Source organism: Cadophora gregata (genome assembly GCF_030347475.1).
Source record: "Cadophora gregata isolate MNR1 chromosome Unknown scaffold_10, whole genome shotgun sequence".
NCBI lineage: Eukaryota > Fungi > Ascomycota > Leotiomycetes > Helotiales > Ploettnerulaceae > Cadophora > Cadophora gregata.
Genome location: NW_026695933.1, coordinates 1,938,126 through 1,954,886, shown reverse-complemented (window position 1 = coordinate 1,954,886; position 16,761 = coordinate 1,938,126). Strand labels below are relative to the sequence as shown.

The 16,761-nt window shown below is 48.2% G+C and overlaps 5 protein-coding genes across 5 annotated transcripts; 3 read left to right on the top strand and 2 right to left on the bottom strand.

Moving 5' to 3' along the window:
* Nucleotides 1-2,401: 2,401 nt before the first annotated feature.
* ONS95_002004 (uncharacterized protein) lies at nt 2,402-3,236 on the bottom strand (the record flags this gene model as incomplete). Its single annotated transcript, XM_058495232.1, has 1 exon — nt 2,402-3,236. The coding sequence occupies one exon, from the start codon at nt 3,234-3,236 to the stop codon at nt 2,574-2,576; it is 663 nt and encodes a 220-aa protein (XP_058355543.1). The 3' UTR covers nt 2,402-2,573.
* A 4,059-nt stretch (nt 3,237-7,295) lies between these two features.
* On the top strand, nt 7,296-8,238 carry ONS95_002003 (uncharacterized protein; the record flags this gene model as incomplete). Its single annotated transcript, XM_058495231.1, has 2 exons — nt 7,296-7,320; nt 7,412-8,238. The coding sequence occupies 2 exons, from the start codon at nt 7,296-7,298 to the stop codon at nt 8,236-8,238; spliced, it is 852 nt and encodes a 283-aa protein (XP_058355542.1).
* Nucleotides 8,239-8,799: 561 nt separating this feature from the next.
* ONS95_002002 (uncharacterized protein) lies at nt 8,800-10,161 on the top strand (the record flags this gene model as incomplete). Its single annotated transcript, XM_058495230.1, has 1 exon — nt 8,800-10,161. The coding sequence occupies one exon, from the start codon at nt 8,800-8,802 to the stop codon at nt 10,159-10,161; it is 1,362 nt and encodes a 453-aa protein (XP_058355541.1).
* Nucleotides 10,162-10,891: 730 nt separating this feature from the next.
* On the top strand, nt 10,892-12,355 carry ONS95_002001 (uncharacterized protein; the record flags this gene model as incomplete). Its single annotated transcript, XM_058495229.1, has 1 exon — nt 10,892-12,355. One exon carries the CDS (start codon nt 10,892-10,894, stop codon nt 12,353-12,355), a length of 1,464 nt encoding a protein of 487 aa, XP_058355540.1.
* A 991-nt stretch (nt 12,356-13,346) lies between these two features.
* ONS95_002000 (uncharacterized protein) lies at nt 13,347-16,094 on the bottom strand (the record flags this gene model as incomplete). Its single annotated transcript, XM_058495228.1, has 2 exons — nt 13,347-13,670; nt 14,052-16,094. 2 exons carry the CDS (start codon nt 16,092-16,094, stop codon nt 13,347-13,349), a joined length of 2,367 nt encoding a protein of 788 aa, XP_058355539.1.
* Between the last annotated feature and the right edge of the window lie 667 nt (nt 16,095-16,761).

Below are 16,761 nucleotides of genomic sequence, written 5' to 3'. Positions count from 1 at the left end.
GTGACCGAGCAGCGGGCGTAAAGAGCCCGGTAGGATCAAAAATTACCAGACCCACTCACTGACCAGCTTCATCACCAATAATCATTGGAACAAGCTTAGATGGTTCATTACTGTTTTGTGCCATCGCAATCACCAGCTGCAGGTGAATATTCTTGATGACGGTCGAAGTCTAGATTCTATAATCAGTAGGAAGTGCGACACTTGCGCTTGAAGATTCATTGATTGCCCATACAGCAAGATCGGGAAATGATACTTCCTTGAGACGGTGGGATAGGGCTTTTGTCGCTCGTCCGCGACAGTACAGCCGACCAAAATCAATCCTGAAGGTTGTTTTGACCGCCATCACCTAAGCGAAAATTTAGCGCGCAGCTGACTCAACGTCGACCTAGCCCAAGGCCAGCTTGTGATAGAGCTTTTGTCCTTTCGTCGAAGATTCTTTGTGTGAAACACAGTATAATTATCGCTGGAGCGATAGGTTACAAGCCTAGATTGATAAGCTCAGTGACGATTCTATTCTGTTGCTGTCCAAGGACTAGGCTTGGGGATTACTGTTATACACCTAACATCCTTCTTAATTCTGAGCAATGGCGCGCGAAAGATCGCTTTCGAGGATAGGTACCAACCATTTAGCGCGTGCATCCAACTGAAGTTTGTAGGACGCACGATCTCGCAAGAGGTCCAGAGATATTGCTAGGAAAGACAAGTATTCCGATGAAGAAACCTGTACAAAGGAATATCAAGGTAGTCTCATGGTCGCCATTGAGTGCGGTTTGAGTACTGACTCTTCATACATCATACCGAGGAAACGACGGCCGCTCTCGTGCAGCATCTTGCAACACTAATCTCATATTTGCCTTTGTCCTGTTGGAATGTTGGCCAGGTAAAGGACACTTGTGAGACTGTTAGCTTCTTTGTTACCTAACCAGCCTAAGATTTTACGTCCAGCTGTTCATTGCAAAATATACTCAAAGCTCTCACAATCAAATTGATAAGCATGCTCCACCAGATATAGCTTTTTCCATGGCTGATAAGGTGTGTCGTGACTCTTCATCTTCTGCGTACAGGATTATCTGCGTCCTGTTATTTTGCGTAGAATTGGAAAGACCGAAAACAAGAGTAACATGATACGTCGAATTTAGTTATCAGTTTGTATATCCTCTTGTTGATGGTGGCTGTCGGGTCCGATTGTCAAAGGTCTAGACTTTTTAATGATATGGGTTTGAATTTGGGAATTCTAGCAAACAATTTAGGAGTTCAAGCACAGTCTAGTGATAACTTACGTGTCCTTTACAATGTCCCTTGGCAACAGCTAATCCTTTATCCCGTACTGCATTTATTTCTATACCCCTTCTGCTTTTTCCTCTCCCTCGTCCTCTCCCCACAGGACGAACCGCTAGTTCCGTACCTGTAATTCCTTCGATATCCACAACTCGCTCGCTCTCCATTATGATTGCGTACCCCTTTGTCTTGGCCCATTCTATGAGTCCCAAACCTCTGTAATCTTTTACACTGATATCGGCTCCCCTTGTGCTGAACTCTACCACACATTCCCCTCCATCCACCCTGTCGCGCTCTTCGGGAGAATCTCATATCCCTGTAGCCCACAGTAGGGGCGTTCTGTCTTGCGCATCTCTGAATTCCATGTTGACATCATTGTCCATGAGCACACGGATTGTCTCAACATGAGTGCTTCTGCCAGAATACTGCTTGTCGAAAGCCAAGTGGAGTAATGAGTCTCTCAGCTGCCACACTACTCCAGATTCCCGTAAAGGCTCTAAGATTGGAGCCATAGAGGCGTGATAGCCAGGCCACAAAATGCCATGATGTTTCAGGTTATCGATCTTTGTAATATCCGCACCTTTCTGAAAGAGACATGAGATAAAGGCAGTCGGGTGGCTGGAGTCTTCTCTGTTACTTGCGACTGCCAGCTGGAGCACTGTCCACCCTTCAGCGGTCTGCTCGTTGATGTCTGCACCATATTCAAGAATCTAAGCCGATAATTCGATTGCTGCTGTCATACCGGCGGCAAAGTGTAAAGCTGTCCAGCCGAGCGGTGTTTTACAAGAAATCAGATCGCTATCAGAGGCGAGTAGATACCTAACTGCTTCTATATTTCCGCGGTAAGAAGCTTCATGTATAACCCCTTTTTCTTGAGAGTTTGATGCATAGGGAGACAGGCCTTTGTTGAGGAGTAGGGAAAGTATTTTCGGGCATGCTGATGTGAAGTTAGAAACTGAGGCGTTTAAAAGTGGGTTTTCGTCTTCATCAAGGTGCGTTACACAGGCACCTTTCTCGAGCAGCCTCTTGACAAAATAGACATCATCAGCTAAAACAGCTTGGAAAAATGGTGTCTTTTTGTCAAATTGCTTCATATCCTCCCCATTCAATGAGTTCACATCAGCTCCTCTGTCCAATAGCATATCAAAGATCTCTCTTGCTCGGCTACCCTGTCGCGCCATCTCATGAAGCGGCCTCATGTATTGATACTGGTCATGACAGCTTCTGGCTTCGGCATCTCCTCCAGCTTGTAATAGCAGTTTCACGACCTTTTTTCATTTCCTCTGCGCATCTTCCTAGGGTCCTCTGCGTACGCAATTGTGTATGGGCGTTTCGTCCATATCGGGCTCAGGCAAGATTGCTCGCAACAAAGCGTAATCAACACCCTTTTGGTCAAGCGTTGAATCAGTAAGTATGAACTCAACAACATCTTCAATCCAAGCAGCGGCCGCTAATTGCAACTCGTATGCCACCGCTGGTCCTCTCGGGACTCCATCGTCAAATGAACCACGCTCATTATTTGCCAGCCACGCAAAGACCTCCTTAACACATTCCAATTTTCCAGAGCTAGCTGCGCGATATAACACTCTTGAAATCATGCATCCACCTTTCCCGATCAATAGTCTTAAAACTTCCAAGAATCCAAGCGCGGCTGCTTCACAGACTGCGTCACTCGCGCTGCCGCCCTCTTCTTCATCCCAGTGCAGACGCAGCTGTGGATCTGCACCATGGTCCAAGAGAATCTTGACCGAGGTGATATCATTGTTCGCTACAGCCACTCCGAGGGGTGTGCTCGAAGGGGAGTTGAAGGGATTTTTCTCGTATTGATTGACCATGCTGTCTGATATCTTCAGCAGCCGTTCGAGCTCAGCGTGATCCCCTCTGGATACTGCGGCTTGCAGGGGCAGCGAGGGCTGTGGCTTCCACTCCTCGCCAAATTGTGAATACTCTTTGTCCATGATGAGTTTTACAATCCGTTATCGTGATAGTGGTTGCTTATGACTTGTAAATGAGGTACAGAAAGAAGTCTCGCAAACCTATTGTGGGAAAGCTCAACGTAGTCTGTATTACCATACTCGCTCATGCCCAGGGTGCCCCACCTGCAGTACTTATGCAGATTTAAAAGTCGTCTCCGCTCTGGTGCACAATTACATATTTGCATATTTTGCATTAAACTCGAGGCCCAAATCGACACGACAACATGGAATGACGACATCCACAAGCTGGAAAGAAGACCATACACGCATTAGCATCAAAGATTTGTGCTGGTGCCTCGCGAGTGTCCGGGTTTGGTGAAATCTAGTTTCCAGGCCTTGCTTCCTGCCAATAGTCTTAAGCCGAGCGCAGCTGCGCAACTTCGCATCTCCCCTTTCCTCAGCCGTTCAGTTCTACTTTATTCTATGAGCTGCAAATTGAATCCCATTTGGACGTTCTACCGTGGCTCATGGGATCTACAGAGAAATGCTATGTAAAGGCTGGAAAGATGATCCGAAAGAAAATCTTCCAATTTACGAGTACATAATGAAAGTCTCGGCCCGTTTCTCGCGCAAACAAAATTTCGATATCGAAATAGTGAAGGAACTCGAAAGCGACAAACAAATCTATTCCGTTTACGAGAACGCCCGACTGACTTCATGCACCCGACGATCACAGAGAGAACGAACAGTGAAAAAACATGAGTTTATGAAATACCACAACATGAGACTCCATAGGACGTGAACGATATCGAATTCAAATGTTACAGGAAGAGGTCGGCGAGATGGAGCTCTGAAAAGTACGGTCAATTTAAGACCGGACAAGTGGAATGAGGAGTAGTCTCCGAACTCTAAAGAACGCACTGACCGACCAAATCCTTCCGGGCGAGAGTGGAAGCGAGCCGCTAAGCTATAACAGGAAGTATGTTTATGCCCGCCCTCCTTGTGTTGCTAGCCCCACCAAGCGCGCCGCACCGAGTGTCCTGCTCGCAATTCAAGAAAAGAGACCATTACTTCGATCTAGATACCGTTGTAGGGTACAAATACTTTTCAAAAGCAGACGTTCCAAGGAATAAACACATATTTTCAGTTAATCCGGAATCCATTTAAACATTCGATATAGAATATAAAAGCCGCCTCGCTGAGGACGACACATCATCTTCCTTTCATACTCGACAACAAAGTGAAATAGCTTTTTTAAATCTACTGCCGCATCTCTCGCTTTTATTCTTTTCGGGAATTATTCGCTAGCGTCTAGCAGATTTACTTAAACGAGGTGCTTGAGGAATTATCCATTGTCATCTACAAAGGGTTAACTACAAGGAACATTTAGCTGGGAACATCTAGGAGGACAAAATCTAGCAAGCTTTTGTAAATGACACGAAGGCCCTTTGAGTAATCAGGCTTCGTCTGTCTGCTGACATCTCGAGCAGATCACATAATGGGAGGGTGCCACGCGATCTGCCAAGTTCAGTACTGGTAGATCGGTGGATGGGCCAGGTCTTCTCATCTGCGCGGTGATCTACCCCTCTTGGGTTAACATCGGCTGGAAGTGATACGCCTGGTCAGCCCTTGATGACTCGATTCGGAGAGCGGGACAGTTGACCAGCCCTAGAGCTTTGGACGCGGTGTCCTGAGTACGTTTACTTCCTATTATTCTACTTGAAGGCACTCTAGATGGCGTACCAAATCAGCAGCGCCCATTTCCCTTCTACACCATTGCTTCCAACCATATTGTCGGAATTACCAAGAACAGGTATGACATCCACCCCAGACTTAACCACCGCTACTTTTAGGCTATCTGGCAAATACCCAAGAGTAGGAGATGGTGCATAACATTGGCCTTGGTTGCTTTCTGCGATCATTCAGCACGAATCGCGGCTTTTGAGATTTTTAAAAACTGTTCCGGAGGTTTAGCGCCAGCTTCACTACACATGCAAACGTCGTGCATCCACCAATTCCTACTACTAAAAAGACGTCTTTGATAGCGTCAAAAGACATTGCTATCCCTACCACAATATCCTCAAGGACCTCTGTCGTAGCTCTCTGGTAAGTCTGCTGATATCCAACGTCTTTGCCACGCCAAAAAGTCATACTAATCTTTATGCCGCCACTAGTGCTAAAATCAGCAGTCCCCAACACCCTCAGAGTCACGAAACGGGCTCGTCCATCCGCTTCCGACAAGTCGCACATAAATTCTGGAGCCTTCGCTCCAAGCCAACTGTATGGTAACTAAAAAGGCTTGAACAAGGCGGTCGATACACAATCGGTGGTCGGCGGACTGCTCGTTTCTGGGAGTGGAGGGTTGGCTTAGGCAATCCAGGAAATGTCGGTTCGGACCAAACGGACAACGGTGAGATGGAAAGTCAGCTTCAGGATATTTCGACATTTAGTTGAACAGGGCGAGAGGAAAGAATAGTGTTTGATAACACAGCCGGTATTCTGCGTAATCCAACATACAATCCGCGGGTTTCTTACCGAGCTGGATCTTTCATAACTCATACCCCACCACCTCAATCTCCACCAATCAACCGATGCTACTGCTAAAAACACCATTAGTTGTAAACAATCTCTATATGGTGCAAGCTAACATCTAACAGGGGCTCTTGATATTACTGGAGGACTAGGAAAGTTTATCTTCCCCCTTACTCTACTCACCTCTTGATTTAGGACGTCTCAAATGAGAGGAGTGCTCTACTCTACCATCTGCTCTGTACTACACAGCTGCAGACGTAACAGAAGGGATGAGCGGCCACGACTCGTATAGGCTGTGATGGCGACGGTTTTTGGACCGACACGTAATGGATGTTACCGTTGGCCAGCTCCTGAAAATTTGTGTTGAGGGAGAAGCCAAATTGCCTCTTGATGTACGCTGGCCATTAAAGTTGGAGATGGGAAGTGTAGGAGTCAGGTCATTGGCTTTGACCTTTACAGGTACAGATACCGCCCGTTCAGTGCACTGCCACCTTTCATGAACAGATACATACCCAGCGGACTATTTCTTGTGGAAGCACTGGCCAGCTCTGAAGTCTGTGGTCGTGAGTTTTCAAGTGAGTCTATATTTCCTTTCAGATTGTGGCAGTGGTATCGATATCGGACTTCTTATATTTTACAACAACATCCGGTCGAGAGGACAACCCAGGGTAGTCATGACACTGCTTGAAAGCAAGCTTTAGCACTCTCACTGCACTTTGTGGAACAGTGGCCCTACCACAATCTTTGCTAGGTAAAGTTCTATTCTAGCTTGTAGATGGCCGAGAAGCTTGTAGATTCTACTCCACTAGCTTCTGCCAATTAAACATCATCATTGCTAACACGGTAGTAGGCTTTGTACCCAAGCTTGTGTTTCCAACCACTCTACCCCGTTCAAGATCGAACTTTGTCCGCCGTCCAACCCCGCCAATTTCATAAGCTCTATCCCAAGTTACCTTGCACGAAAGAATCAGAGGGGGTTCGAAGTCACTGAGGGCAAGCTAGATTATATGTTAGATAGGTCTAAGCCTTGAGGAAATTGAGGTCAAGGGAGGTGTTGCAATATCTGGAGACCTTTAAACTTAGGGAGACAGATACACTACAGCCGTAGAATAATCACATCGGTGTTAAAGAGAATAATGACAACGAATAGGCGTTAAACTGTCCCACCAACGATTTATTGGCAAGTGACTGCGGATTTGGCTTTCCAGGCTCCCAATCTCGCTATTATTCTTCCACTCTGGCATGGCTCTGATAATAGTACCCAGCATTTCCTGTAGAATCTTCAGATTTCGTCATGCGGGTTTCGTATTCGGCGTGGCATTCAGCTTACATCAAAGTGCCACGGTGAATTAGGCAAGATGTGTTGTGACTCGTCGTCCAACTGGTATAAGCTTCACCTGTTGCCGTGGTGACTTTTGTTGGATTCTGTGCCTCAAACTTCGACTTAACTGTTGAAATTTTCAAACCCAAAAACTTCTGCCCTTCTCGACTACCAAAGGCAAAAACTCGCAGAACGTTTATTTTCAGTTTTTTTTTCTGAGGCAAAGTTGGTACGTACACATTTGCGCCATGCATACAATCGCACTTGCCTTTGGTGAGCTGTGCTAACCATATCACAGAACCAAAGACACAATCTTCTCCTTCAACCAACACAAAAACACTCCAAATGGCTACTAACAAAGAAGCTATGTCCGGTTTCTTCATCGAACAGTCTCGCCTCGCGGTTACAATGAGTTCAATGCCATGCGCACTCTGCGACAGCAAGGAAGCAACACTCTGCCCGACTTGCGAGGATGCTGCATTCTGCACCAAACACTGCCAGGCCGAAGGTGAATGGATCCATAAATTTCTCTGCGCAATAAAAGACGAATGGGGTCGGTCGAATCCACGGCCGAACGAAGACTCGTATATCGCGATCTACTTCCCAGTCGACGGAACTGGTCCTGAGTTCTACTGGTCGAATCACAGACTCAAGGTTCAGAAGAACGAACTGACGGGCACTTTGGAGAGAAGTGACCTGCTGAGTGTGGATAGCGATGAAGTCAATTCTGGAAATATCGAAATCACGCATAACCTCGTCACCAAGAACAAGCTTCCGTACCCTTTGACATTTACTCTGAGAGACTGCCGTGGCGTTGATGGATCAACGGTTAACCTTTCCATCCTCGAGATGACACAGGGTGACCAGCGTGGTCTTTGGGCTGGACCAGCTGTCCTTTACCGCTTCAAAGATCACATCTCGATAGCTGATCTGACCTACTTCGCCACCTGCCTTAAGACCTTCAAAGATCCGGCTGGATCGTTGAATCATGCTTTTCAGTTGAATAAGCTTGAGAATGTAGAGAAAAGCAGACCGGAACTGTTTGCAGCAGTGAAGGGGAAGGTTGCAGCTAAGATGTACGCGAGGAAAGTTGCAAATGCTTCTCCAGAGAATAGTGAAGTCGAGGTTGTAAAGCCGAAGGAAACTCCACAGAAGGTTCGAATTCGCCTTGTACTTAATGGGAGAAAATAGTGGTAGCTCATTTATCAAAGTGGAGTATGGGGCAGCTTTGTTGAGTCTCTATGACATGCAACCTCGTTTCCACGAGGACATGGTCCGGATCGTAGCAAGGCTTTTGCCCTGGAATATCGTCGTTTGCAGGGGAAAGTTCATCTTAGACGTGAATTCTAAAGCCTTGCTATATCTTCTAACCCTGTGCTAAAAAGAATGGTTCCTCAAGAACGTGTGAAATCACATCTAAATAGGTTGCTATGACATTTGTTTTCTAAATTGGGCTGGGCTGGACAACATCCCCTTTCCCATTGAGTAGAGTAGCGATGAAATTTATAGCAACCAGAACGGGTTTTCCGTCAACACTTGAGTGAATTTGTATCAATCAGACCGGCCGAAGAAAATCTCCGAGATGTTTCCCTAGCCGGGTATAACAACTATCTTCTCCAACTCTACATCCGCACCAAACATCTTCCTACAACAACAAAGACAACGTCTTTCAACCACACTATCATCACCAACTGCCATCATCAAAGCGTCATGGCTCCCCCATGCTGCTGCGTTTATGGCAAGCCAAGCACCATGCAGTGCAGCCATTGCCATTCTGCAGACTACTGCTCTGGTCGCTGCGAAAACAACGATCTTCCTTCTCACCAAGTCCTTTGCGGAGAAATTACGGACTTCATCTCTTCCCACCCAAAGCCATCCGCAAAATGCGTTCTGGCGCTCTACTTCCCAATTCTTCCACTTCAACAAAAGGGCTGTACACCAGAATTCATCTGGTTTGATGGCAAGAACAAAGTTGCAAACGATCAAGTTACTGGTGCCATTTCCTATGTCGATTGCCTTGCTGATGATGACCACAAGAACCCCAACGGTAAGGGTTTCGAGATCTTCGCAAACTATGTCAAGAAGTTCGACTTCGAACACACCGTCATCCTCTACATGCGGCACGCCTTCCGATTCGACGGCTCCCGTGTCAATCTCAGCTTGGTAGAAACAACCAAAGGACAACTGAGCTCCCCTTGGGGAGGTCCTCTGGTTGTCTATTGTAGGCGTGGGCTCAGTATGGACTCCAATAGGGTGGATCGAGAAATCACATTATCTGACTTCCGGACATTTTTGGACTTCTGCAAAGTTTATGGAGAGGGTTCCGGTAGCATGCTGAAGGAGAACATGCTCCTTGAATTAGAGATCACCAATGCCAAACTCTTCTGGTCAGTTCTCATTCAGAACTCTGGTGGAATCGCAGCCAAAGGTGTGGAGATCTCTTGTACAGGCGATATGACAATCCTCGGTCGTCGCAAGTACATTGGCGTTGATGTTGCTGTCAACCATCCCATCTGGGATACCTTCAACATGCCATCAGATCCCACTGTGGTCTCAGGTATGATTGGGGTTCCTCTCCGCATTCAAAGAATCTATCCCGATGCTCGTTTCGCCGGAAAGGGGTTCGATACGATGGAGAACGATGACGCAAGATATCTCGACATCGAAACTGTTAAAACATGGCGACACTGGGGTATGCCGGACTCGGGTTATACAGGTCAAAGCGGTACAGGGAAGATTTTCGGCCGGGTCTTGGTAGTGAGAGAGGATATGAAGGATATTACACCACAGCAGATTGAAGCCATTGCAAGCTTTTTCCGACAAGAGGTCACACCCAAAATGCGAAAGGCAGGGAATGAACGTTTGTCAAAGCTGAGTGCGAAATCGGCTCAAATCGAAGGCAAAAAAACACTGACTGACTTGGTCTCGAGAGCCAAGTTTGAGGAATTCTTTGACAAGTTTAAGGCAAAGAAGATCAAATCTGGAGACACTTCTTGGGAGCAAGCTACTGTGCCAGAAGCAATTGATGGTGGCTTCCACGATGATAGCTTGACTCGTGTGGCTCAGCAAGTTGGCGGATTGTCAGTAAGCGGGCTGGAAACCTTATGTGGTTGATAGAACTGGGGTAGAAAGTAAGGTGCTGAGATATTGGTGGATGGAGGTGATGCTTTGACGACTGCTGATAGCTTATATTTGCGAGACTTTTACCACAAACCATTCGGCTTAATACAAGACATGAACTCAACTGCTCTCTTCCGTTCACAGCAGCAGCTGGAGAACATCAAGTACAAGGATGTCGCCATTTAGTGGTTACCACCATATCTCATTTTAGAGAAGATTCTATCAAGCACATACAAGGCTACAACCAATTTTGCCTCTGTGCCAGCGATCATGCCAGTCCCTTTCATTGTGATCTTGCAGTTCAACTTTCAGCAAGAACGCAATTACTCACTTTGAAAGCGACATCGTACAGAACAGAACCAAATAATGAATGCAGTCGTGTCTATGTCCATGATTGCGGATCTTAGCATGTTGTGTTCTTACCAACATCTTTGAATAGTCCGTCTAGATACATCGAACTTAACTATTCAAGAGATCATCAAACACGACTTTGCGAATATGATACATCACATTCAGCACATGATTTGTGATATATATATATATATATATAAGGTGAACAGAGAGCGCGTTCTAATTCACTAGCGTCAACTTGCGTTTGCCTGACAGAAGAAGCAAACAATCTACTCCGCGTATCGAATTTTCCCAAAGTCTCATAGATTATATGATCTCAAAGAGGGAACGTCTGCAATCTACATCACAACGACACCGCACTACGCAACTTACAATGTCCCCCCAACATTGTACATGGTGCAACAACTTGCTACCAGCACCAGGCGTCAATAACGACAACAGTCCAAATGCTTCACTTACCGGAAAACAACTTGCTTCTTCCCCTTGCCAAACATGCAAATCAGCGACCTACTGCTCGGCTCCCTGTTCATCCAGCGACATCCTCCACCACACCCTCTGCTCCAACTACGCCACCTTCATGGCCTCCACACCCCGCCCATCACCCTCACACAAACTGGCTGTCTTGCTCCCCTCCGACCTCGAAACCCCACGATTCATATGGATCAACACAAGACTCCATAGACAGAAGTGGGAGAGTGCACTATTCGAAGACCATCTTGGTCCAGATCAGCCTAATGCACAATCGATTTGCACCACCGAGGACGTGACCAGGTCAACTTCAGCCTCATGCACCAAGGAACAACTCTCAAACTCAGGTTCAACCATGCCCAAGTGTACATCGACACTTGTCGTAGATATCAGATCTTCCTACGCCGAAGACGGATCCTTGCAGAACTACTGCATCGAAAAACTGATTCCGACAGAGCTCGCTCAGCAATGGCGAGGTCCAGTGGTCATCAGTCTCAAGACCGGCGCGTCCATCACCTCCCCCGCCGCCACAGCAGGAGTAGGCCAACCCAAGCCACCTTTCTACTCGGATTTCAAACTCAGCGATCTCAACAAGCTGCAAAGCTTCCTGCAAGCGTATCAACTCCCTGGAAAAGATACAGTCCAAGGCGTCCGACTCCACTACCAAGGCGAAGCATTACCCTTCAAGAAGCCAGCCCTCTCGGTTGCACTTATCCCCCAGGATCACGCTATGTTTAACAACAGCGTAAACAACAATAACAACAACAACAACAGCCTCGGTGACAGTCCAAGTACAGAAATAGATACAGAAACCATCATTCCGATCTCCAGATCTTTAGGAATTCCAATCCTCATCCACCGCGCCGGGAAAGCCTCTTACAATTCCCCTTACAGTTCCACTTACATTTCCAACTACCAAAACCAAAGCCAAGACCAGCAGCTCACCACCTCCCCTCAAAAGCAAACCACCATCCACAGCGGCAACCACTTCAACCATAACCCTTCTCTCACCCACCTCACCCTCGACACCATCCCCCGCAGCCCAACATGGGGGTCGTCCACCTCTTCCTCTTCCTGCTCCCCCACAGGAACAGTCCTCCTCGCCCGCCTCGACAAAAAACCTCTAACCCCGCGCCAAGTGGAAGCCCTTGTATGCTATTGTAAAGATGTACTTTACAACGCGATTGACAAGGTAAAGCGAGAAGAAGAGCGGATGGCGGGGAAGGGTGAAAAGAGCTTGAAATTGAGAGAGCAAATGTCAGCGAGACTGGTGAACAAAAAGAGTTTTGAGAGGTATTTTGAGATATTGAAGGAGGTGAAGGGCGTGGTTGATGGGGAGTGGTGGGAGGAGAAGTCGTTGTTTGATTAGGTAGAGTACTTGATGGGGATGGGGATGGGGATGTGGATGTCACTACAGTGGCAAGGGCTCCATATTCATGGAAATAAAAATAATCTCCATTGGTATAGAGAGGATTCCATAACTACAGAGATTCCTTCTATACCAAAAGAACCTCATTTTTTATTGTGAAGGTGTGTTTTGTGTGAGAGTGCTTATGAAGTGTTGGTATCGTACTGGTAGACAACAACCGGACTAGGCTGTATGATCTCAACTCGAATCAGGATAAGCAGACAAGCAATCTGCCCATGGCGCCCAAGCCCAAACGAATTGCCAGTCAACAACCTATGGCAAAGAAGTTCAGCTACACTAGGCAAGCTCCTCGCGCCAGGCCATAGATACACTCTACTCTTAATGTACCAATCTCTATCTTCAAACCAAAAGAGTGCAAACACTTACTCACTTCCTCACTCACTTACTTCCTCACCCAAACCCAAACCCAGACCCAGCGACTGCCCCTCACAATCTCCAAACAGCCGCGTACGTATACTAGGTCGTGTTACTAACTTCCTCACTCCCTCACTCCCTCACTTCCTCATCGCAACTTCCAAACATCCACAAAACTACCGAAAGAAACGAAGCTAGTTTTCAGAAAAATGAAGGGATATATTTTTTTATTTTGATTTCGCATCATCAGATATTGCCCCGCCCTGCAATATATATCCGTACCCTCCTCGTGAATAGCCTAGCCTAGATACTGGATCTTATTATCTGGCTATACTGTAGTACTGAGTTTTCGTGCTTCTATCTATATGTTTGTTGGTCTGGTTTGTTGGTCTGGTTTGTTGGTCTGGTTGGTTGATATCCTGTTTTGTCATGTTTCTCATCTCATCTGCTCTTCCAAGATTTCATTTCACATACCACCACACCACCCACAACCACATCCATCGAAAGTCCTCAATGCATCGTTTCAAAACACAACTTTTCCACCCTCATCAATCCACCTCCTCACCCCCTCACCCCCTCACCTCCTCTCATACCCCACCCTCCCCACCTCCCTAACCTCATCCCCCATCCTCCTCAAACACAACCCCTCACAGAAGGCGCCCCACTCACCCCTCGTGCCCTCCCTAACAGCAGTCTGCATATCGACACCATACCTATTGCGATACTCTCTCTTGACGGCTTCCATGTGTGGTCTATCCCAGTGGTAGCGCACGAGGCGGGAGATGAGCAGCTCGGTGCGGATGCTGTCGGATTTGGAGAGCGAGAGCGCGTGGTGGACGAGGAGGGCGTCGCGGACGGGTTTGTTGATTACGCCGTTGAGGATGTGGGCTAGGAGTTCGCCCTGGGAGGATGGTTAGTTTGGAGTTTCAGTGGAAGGGTGGGGAGAAGGATAGATAGTGGGATATGAGAGATGAATACAGGACAGGGGGGGTTGTGATATGCGTTTGGTTGAGCGAGATGGTGATAAGAGGGTGTCATTTAAGACATGAAAGGAGACCCCAGACCCTAAGACCTGGAGCAATGGAACCGAGACTTGATGGTTCCGTATCTGGACACTTCCCAAGAACCACATTTCTCTTCAAACCGTGAATATAGAAACGTGATCCAGAACTCCGGAGTGCTGATCCAGGACTTGAGTTCGGAGTTCAAGCATAGAACGGAACTTCGACAAAAAACAACCGAAACATGGCAATAGAAAACGAACAGCGGAAAAAAAACTCACCACAAGATTCCCACTCTTCTTCAACATCTCCCTCGCAAAATTCGCCCTATACGTCGCCTCATACAGCCTCAACACCTCCCTCAAATGCGCATCACTCCTCACAACCACAATCCCAATCATCGCGCTCTCCCCACCCTTCTCGCTCTTCACAGCCCTATACAAATCCTTCACATCATCCTCAACCAGTCCCCTATCAAGACCATACCCAGGCCTCTCCTCCATCTTCCTTTCCTCAAGGACAAGCAAGACAGCTTTCTTGAATTTATCCTCTTTGAGTTCCGTCTTCATGCATTTAGTCAGCGAGTCAGAATATTTCTTATCGCTAAACCCATCCTTGATCTCCCTGATCTCGCGATTCGTCCTCCCCATCAAACTCTCAATCAACAACTCCCGTCGGGACTTCTCTCCCTGATACCAGAAATTCGCCCAATAAGCCTCGCTCTCCCACTTGCCCAGCGCACACGCATAGCACGCTTTCATGAGACTGGGATCCTCCTCCTTGAGACGCAGCTTGATATGCTTGGCGATGTTGACACCTTTCTTCTCGGAGCCCGTCTTGACGATCTTCTTGTACTCGACGCGGAGGTCGAGGATCTGCTCGTGTGTGAGGCCGGGCAGGATCTCGATGAGGGGTTGCGTGTCGGGCGCGCGCTTCTCGCCTTTGAGCGCTTTGGCGAGGATGGTGGCTTCTTCTTCCGGGTCGTGGAAGCGTGCTGTGCGGCGGGATTTCTTGCCTGTGCGGCGGTCGTCGTCGGATGAGTCCGGGGAGAGGGGCTCGATTAGGTTGATGTCGGAGTGTGCGTGCGAGGCGATCATGAGGGGGGAGGGCATGGGTGAGATGGATTGGTAGGTTCCGTGGTAGGCTTCGAGGAGGGGACTTCCCGGTGCAGTTGCGAGACTCAATGTTGCTCCTCCGTGGTGGCCTGATGAGACTGAGAGGGAGTGCATTCGTGGTGCCAGAGCTGCCGGGTTGGGAGATGCGTCTCGTCGTCTGGATCCTGGCTCTACAGTCACGATCTTGCTTTGAGATGTCCTAGCGGGATCTGAGATGTACTGTTGCTCTCTCCCATGTCTAGATCCCGAATTACTGGGAATAGAAACGCTGGAGTGCGAACCATGCCTATATTCCTGGCGAGGTGGACTAGCTGGGCGCCCATACCCGCCAGCAGGATTGTACGAGGTCTCTGTTCTCTTCGAGTACGTGATTGTCTCCTCTGGTTTCGCATATTCCCATTGAGGGGGCTCAGCGTATTGTCTGGATTGACCTTGTTGCTCAGGATACGGCATCTGACTCGGATATCCTCCAGGCGGTTGATATCCCGATGGAGAAGCCGGACGAGCGTACTGCCCCCCCGGAGGAGGTTTGTATCCCGAAGGCGAAGGAGGCTGAACATATTGCGGTGTACCATGAGAAATGCCTGCCGCAGCAGCAATACTATGGTGTCCAATCTGCGCGTTGAAACTCGCCCCTCTCTCCCTTCCACCATCCCTCTCCTCGTATCGTCTAGGATCATATACTCCTCCAGTTGGGATACCCTTCCTGGCATCTACCTCATACTTCGACGGCGGCGCAACAGGAGCTCCATATTCTTTGCCTCCACCATACCCCTTATCGGCATAATAATCCTTCTCCCTTCCCCTCCCACTCTCATAGGTCTTCGTGGGCCTCTCATCCTCCACAGTCGTCTTGTACGCCCCAGGCATAGCATATCCCCTCCCAGCGCCCGCACCAGGCGGCGACGAATCGCGATCTCGATACTGAGACAATGAACCGTACGAACTCCGCGGGTCGCGTGGATCCCCTCTTGGTTCGGCCGTCACGACAGCGGGACGGTCCTCGTAGCCGCCGGGCACTCCGTAAGCCCTTGAATCCTCATATCCTCGCGAAGAATCCTCATAGCTTCGAGGTGGTGAAGGTGCTCGCACGCTCTCGACTCGAGAGGAGTACTCGTCGACTCTGGAGCGGGATCTCTCGCGCTCGTCTCTTCGGCCAGGGGACTTCGAGCGACCCCGCCTTCGGTCGTCGCGTGGATCGAGAGACATTGTTCACTGTCTATTCTGGCCTTCAATGCTGTACAGTTGCTCGATAATAAATCGTATATCCAGATACGCACTGTAGAGATGCAATTGAAGCTGTGAAGGAGCAGTGGAAGAGAAACAAAAAGAGAGAAGTAAAAGATTGCGATCGCTCGATCAACTACGGTACCCAATTTCAGCTGAACGAAAATGCTCTAGTGCGGGGTGAGAAATAAGGGCGGCTGCCCAAACTCAGCGGGGCATGACAGCGCCTTTATCGTGCAGTGCAGCGCAGCAGCTTTGCGTCCCGTCCCAAGTGGTGCATCCAGCGCATAATCCGCCCCCTGTTACCATCATACAGTCAGTACAGCTGAGCGCCACAAGAAACAATTGGGGCCCATTTTGTTGAGACGCAGCGTCTGAAAGACCATCGTCGTAAGAGCAACGTATCAGGGCGTCCGTCATATAAGAAGTAGAGAAATGCACCTTGGGATGCAGTGATCATTGACGATGTGTTGGTGATACTATATGTATCATTTTCTGCTTGTGTGCATCAAGGGAGCTGTGGGGGAATCAATTGGATGGCAGTGGGTCGAAACACATTTACAGGGGTGTTTCAGCCTTGTAACTTAGCGCCAGCAGTTAAGGAAGCCGGCATCACCGAGTACAAGATGAGAGAGACCTGAAAGCGTCT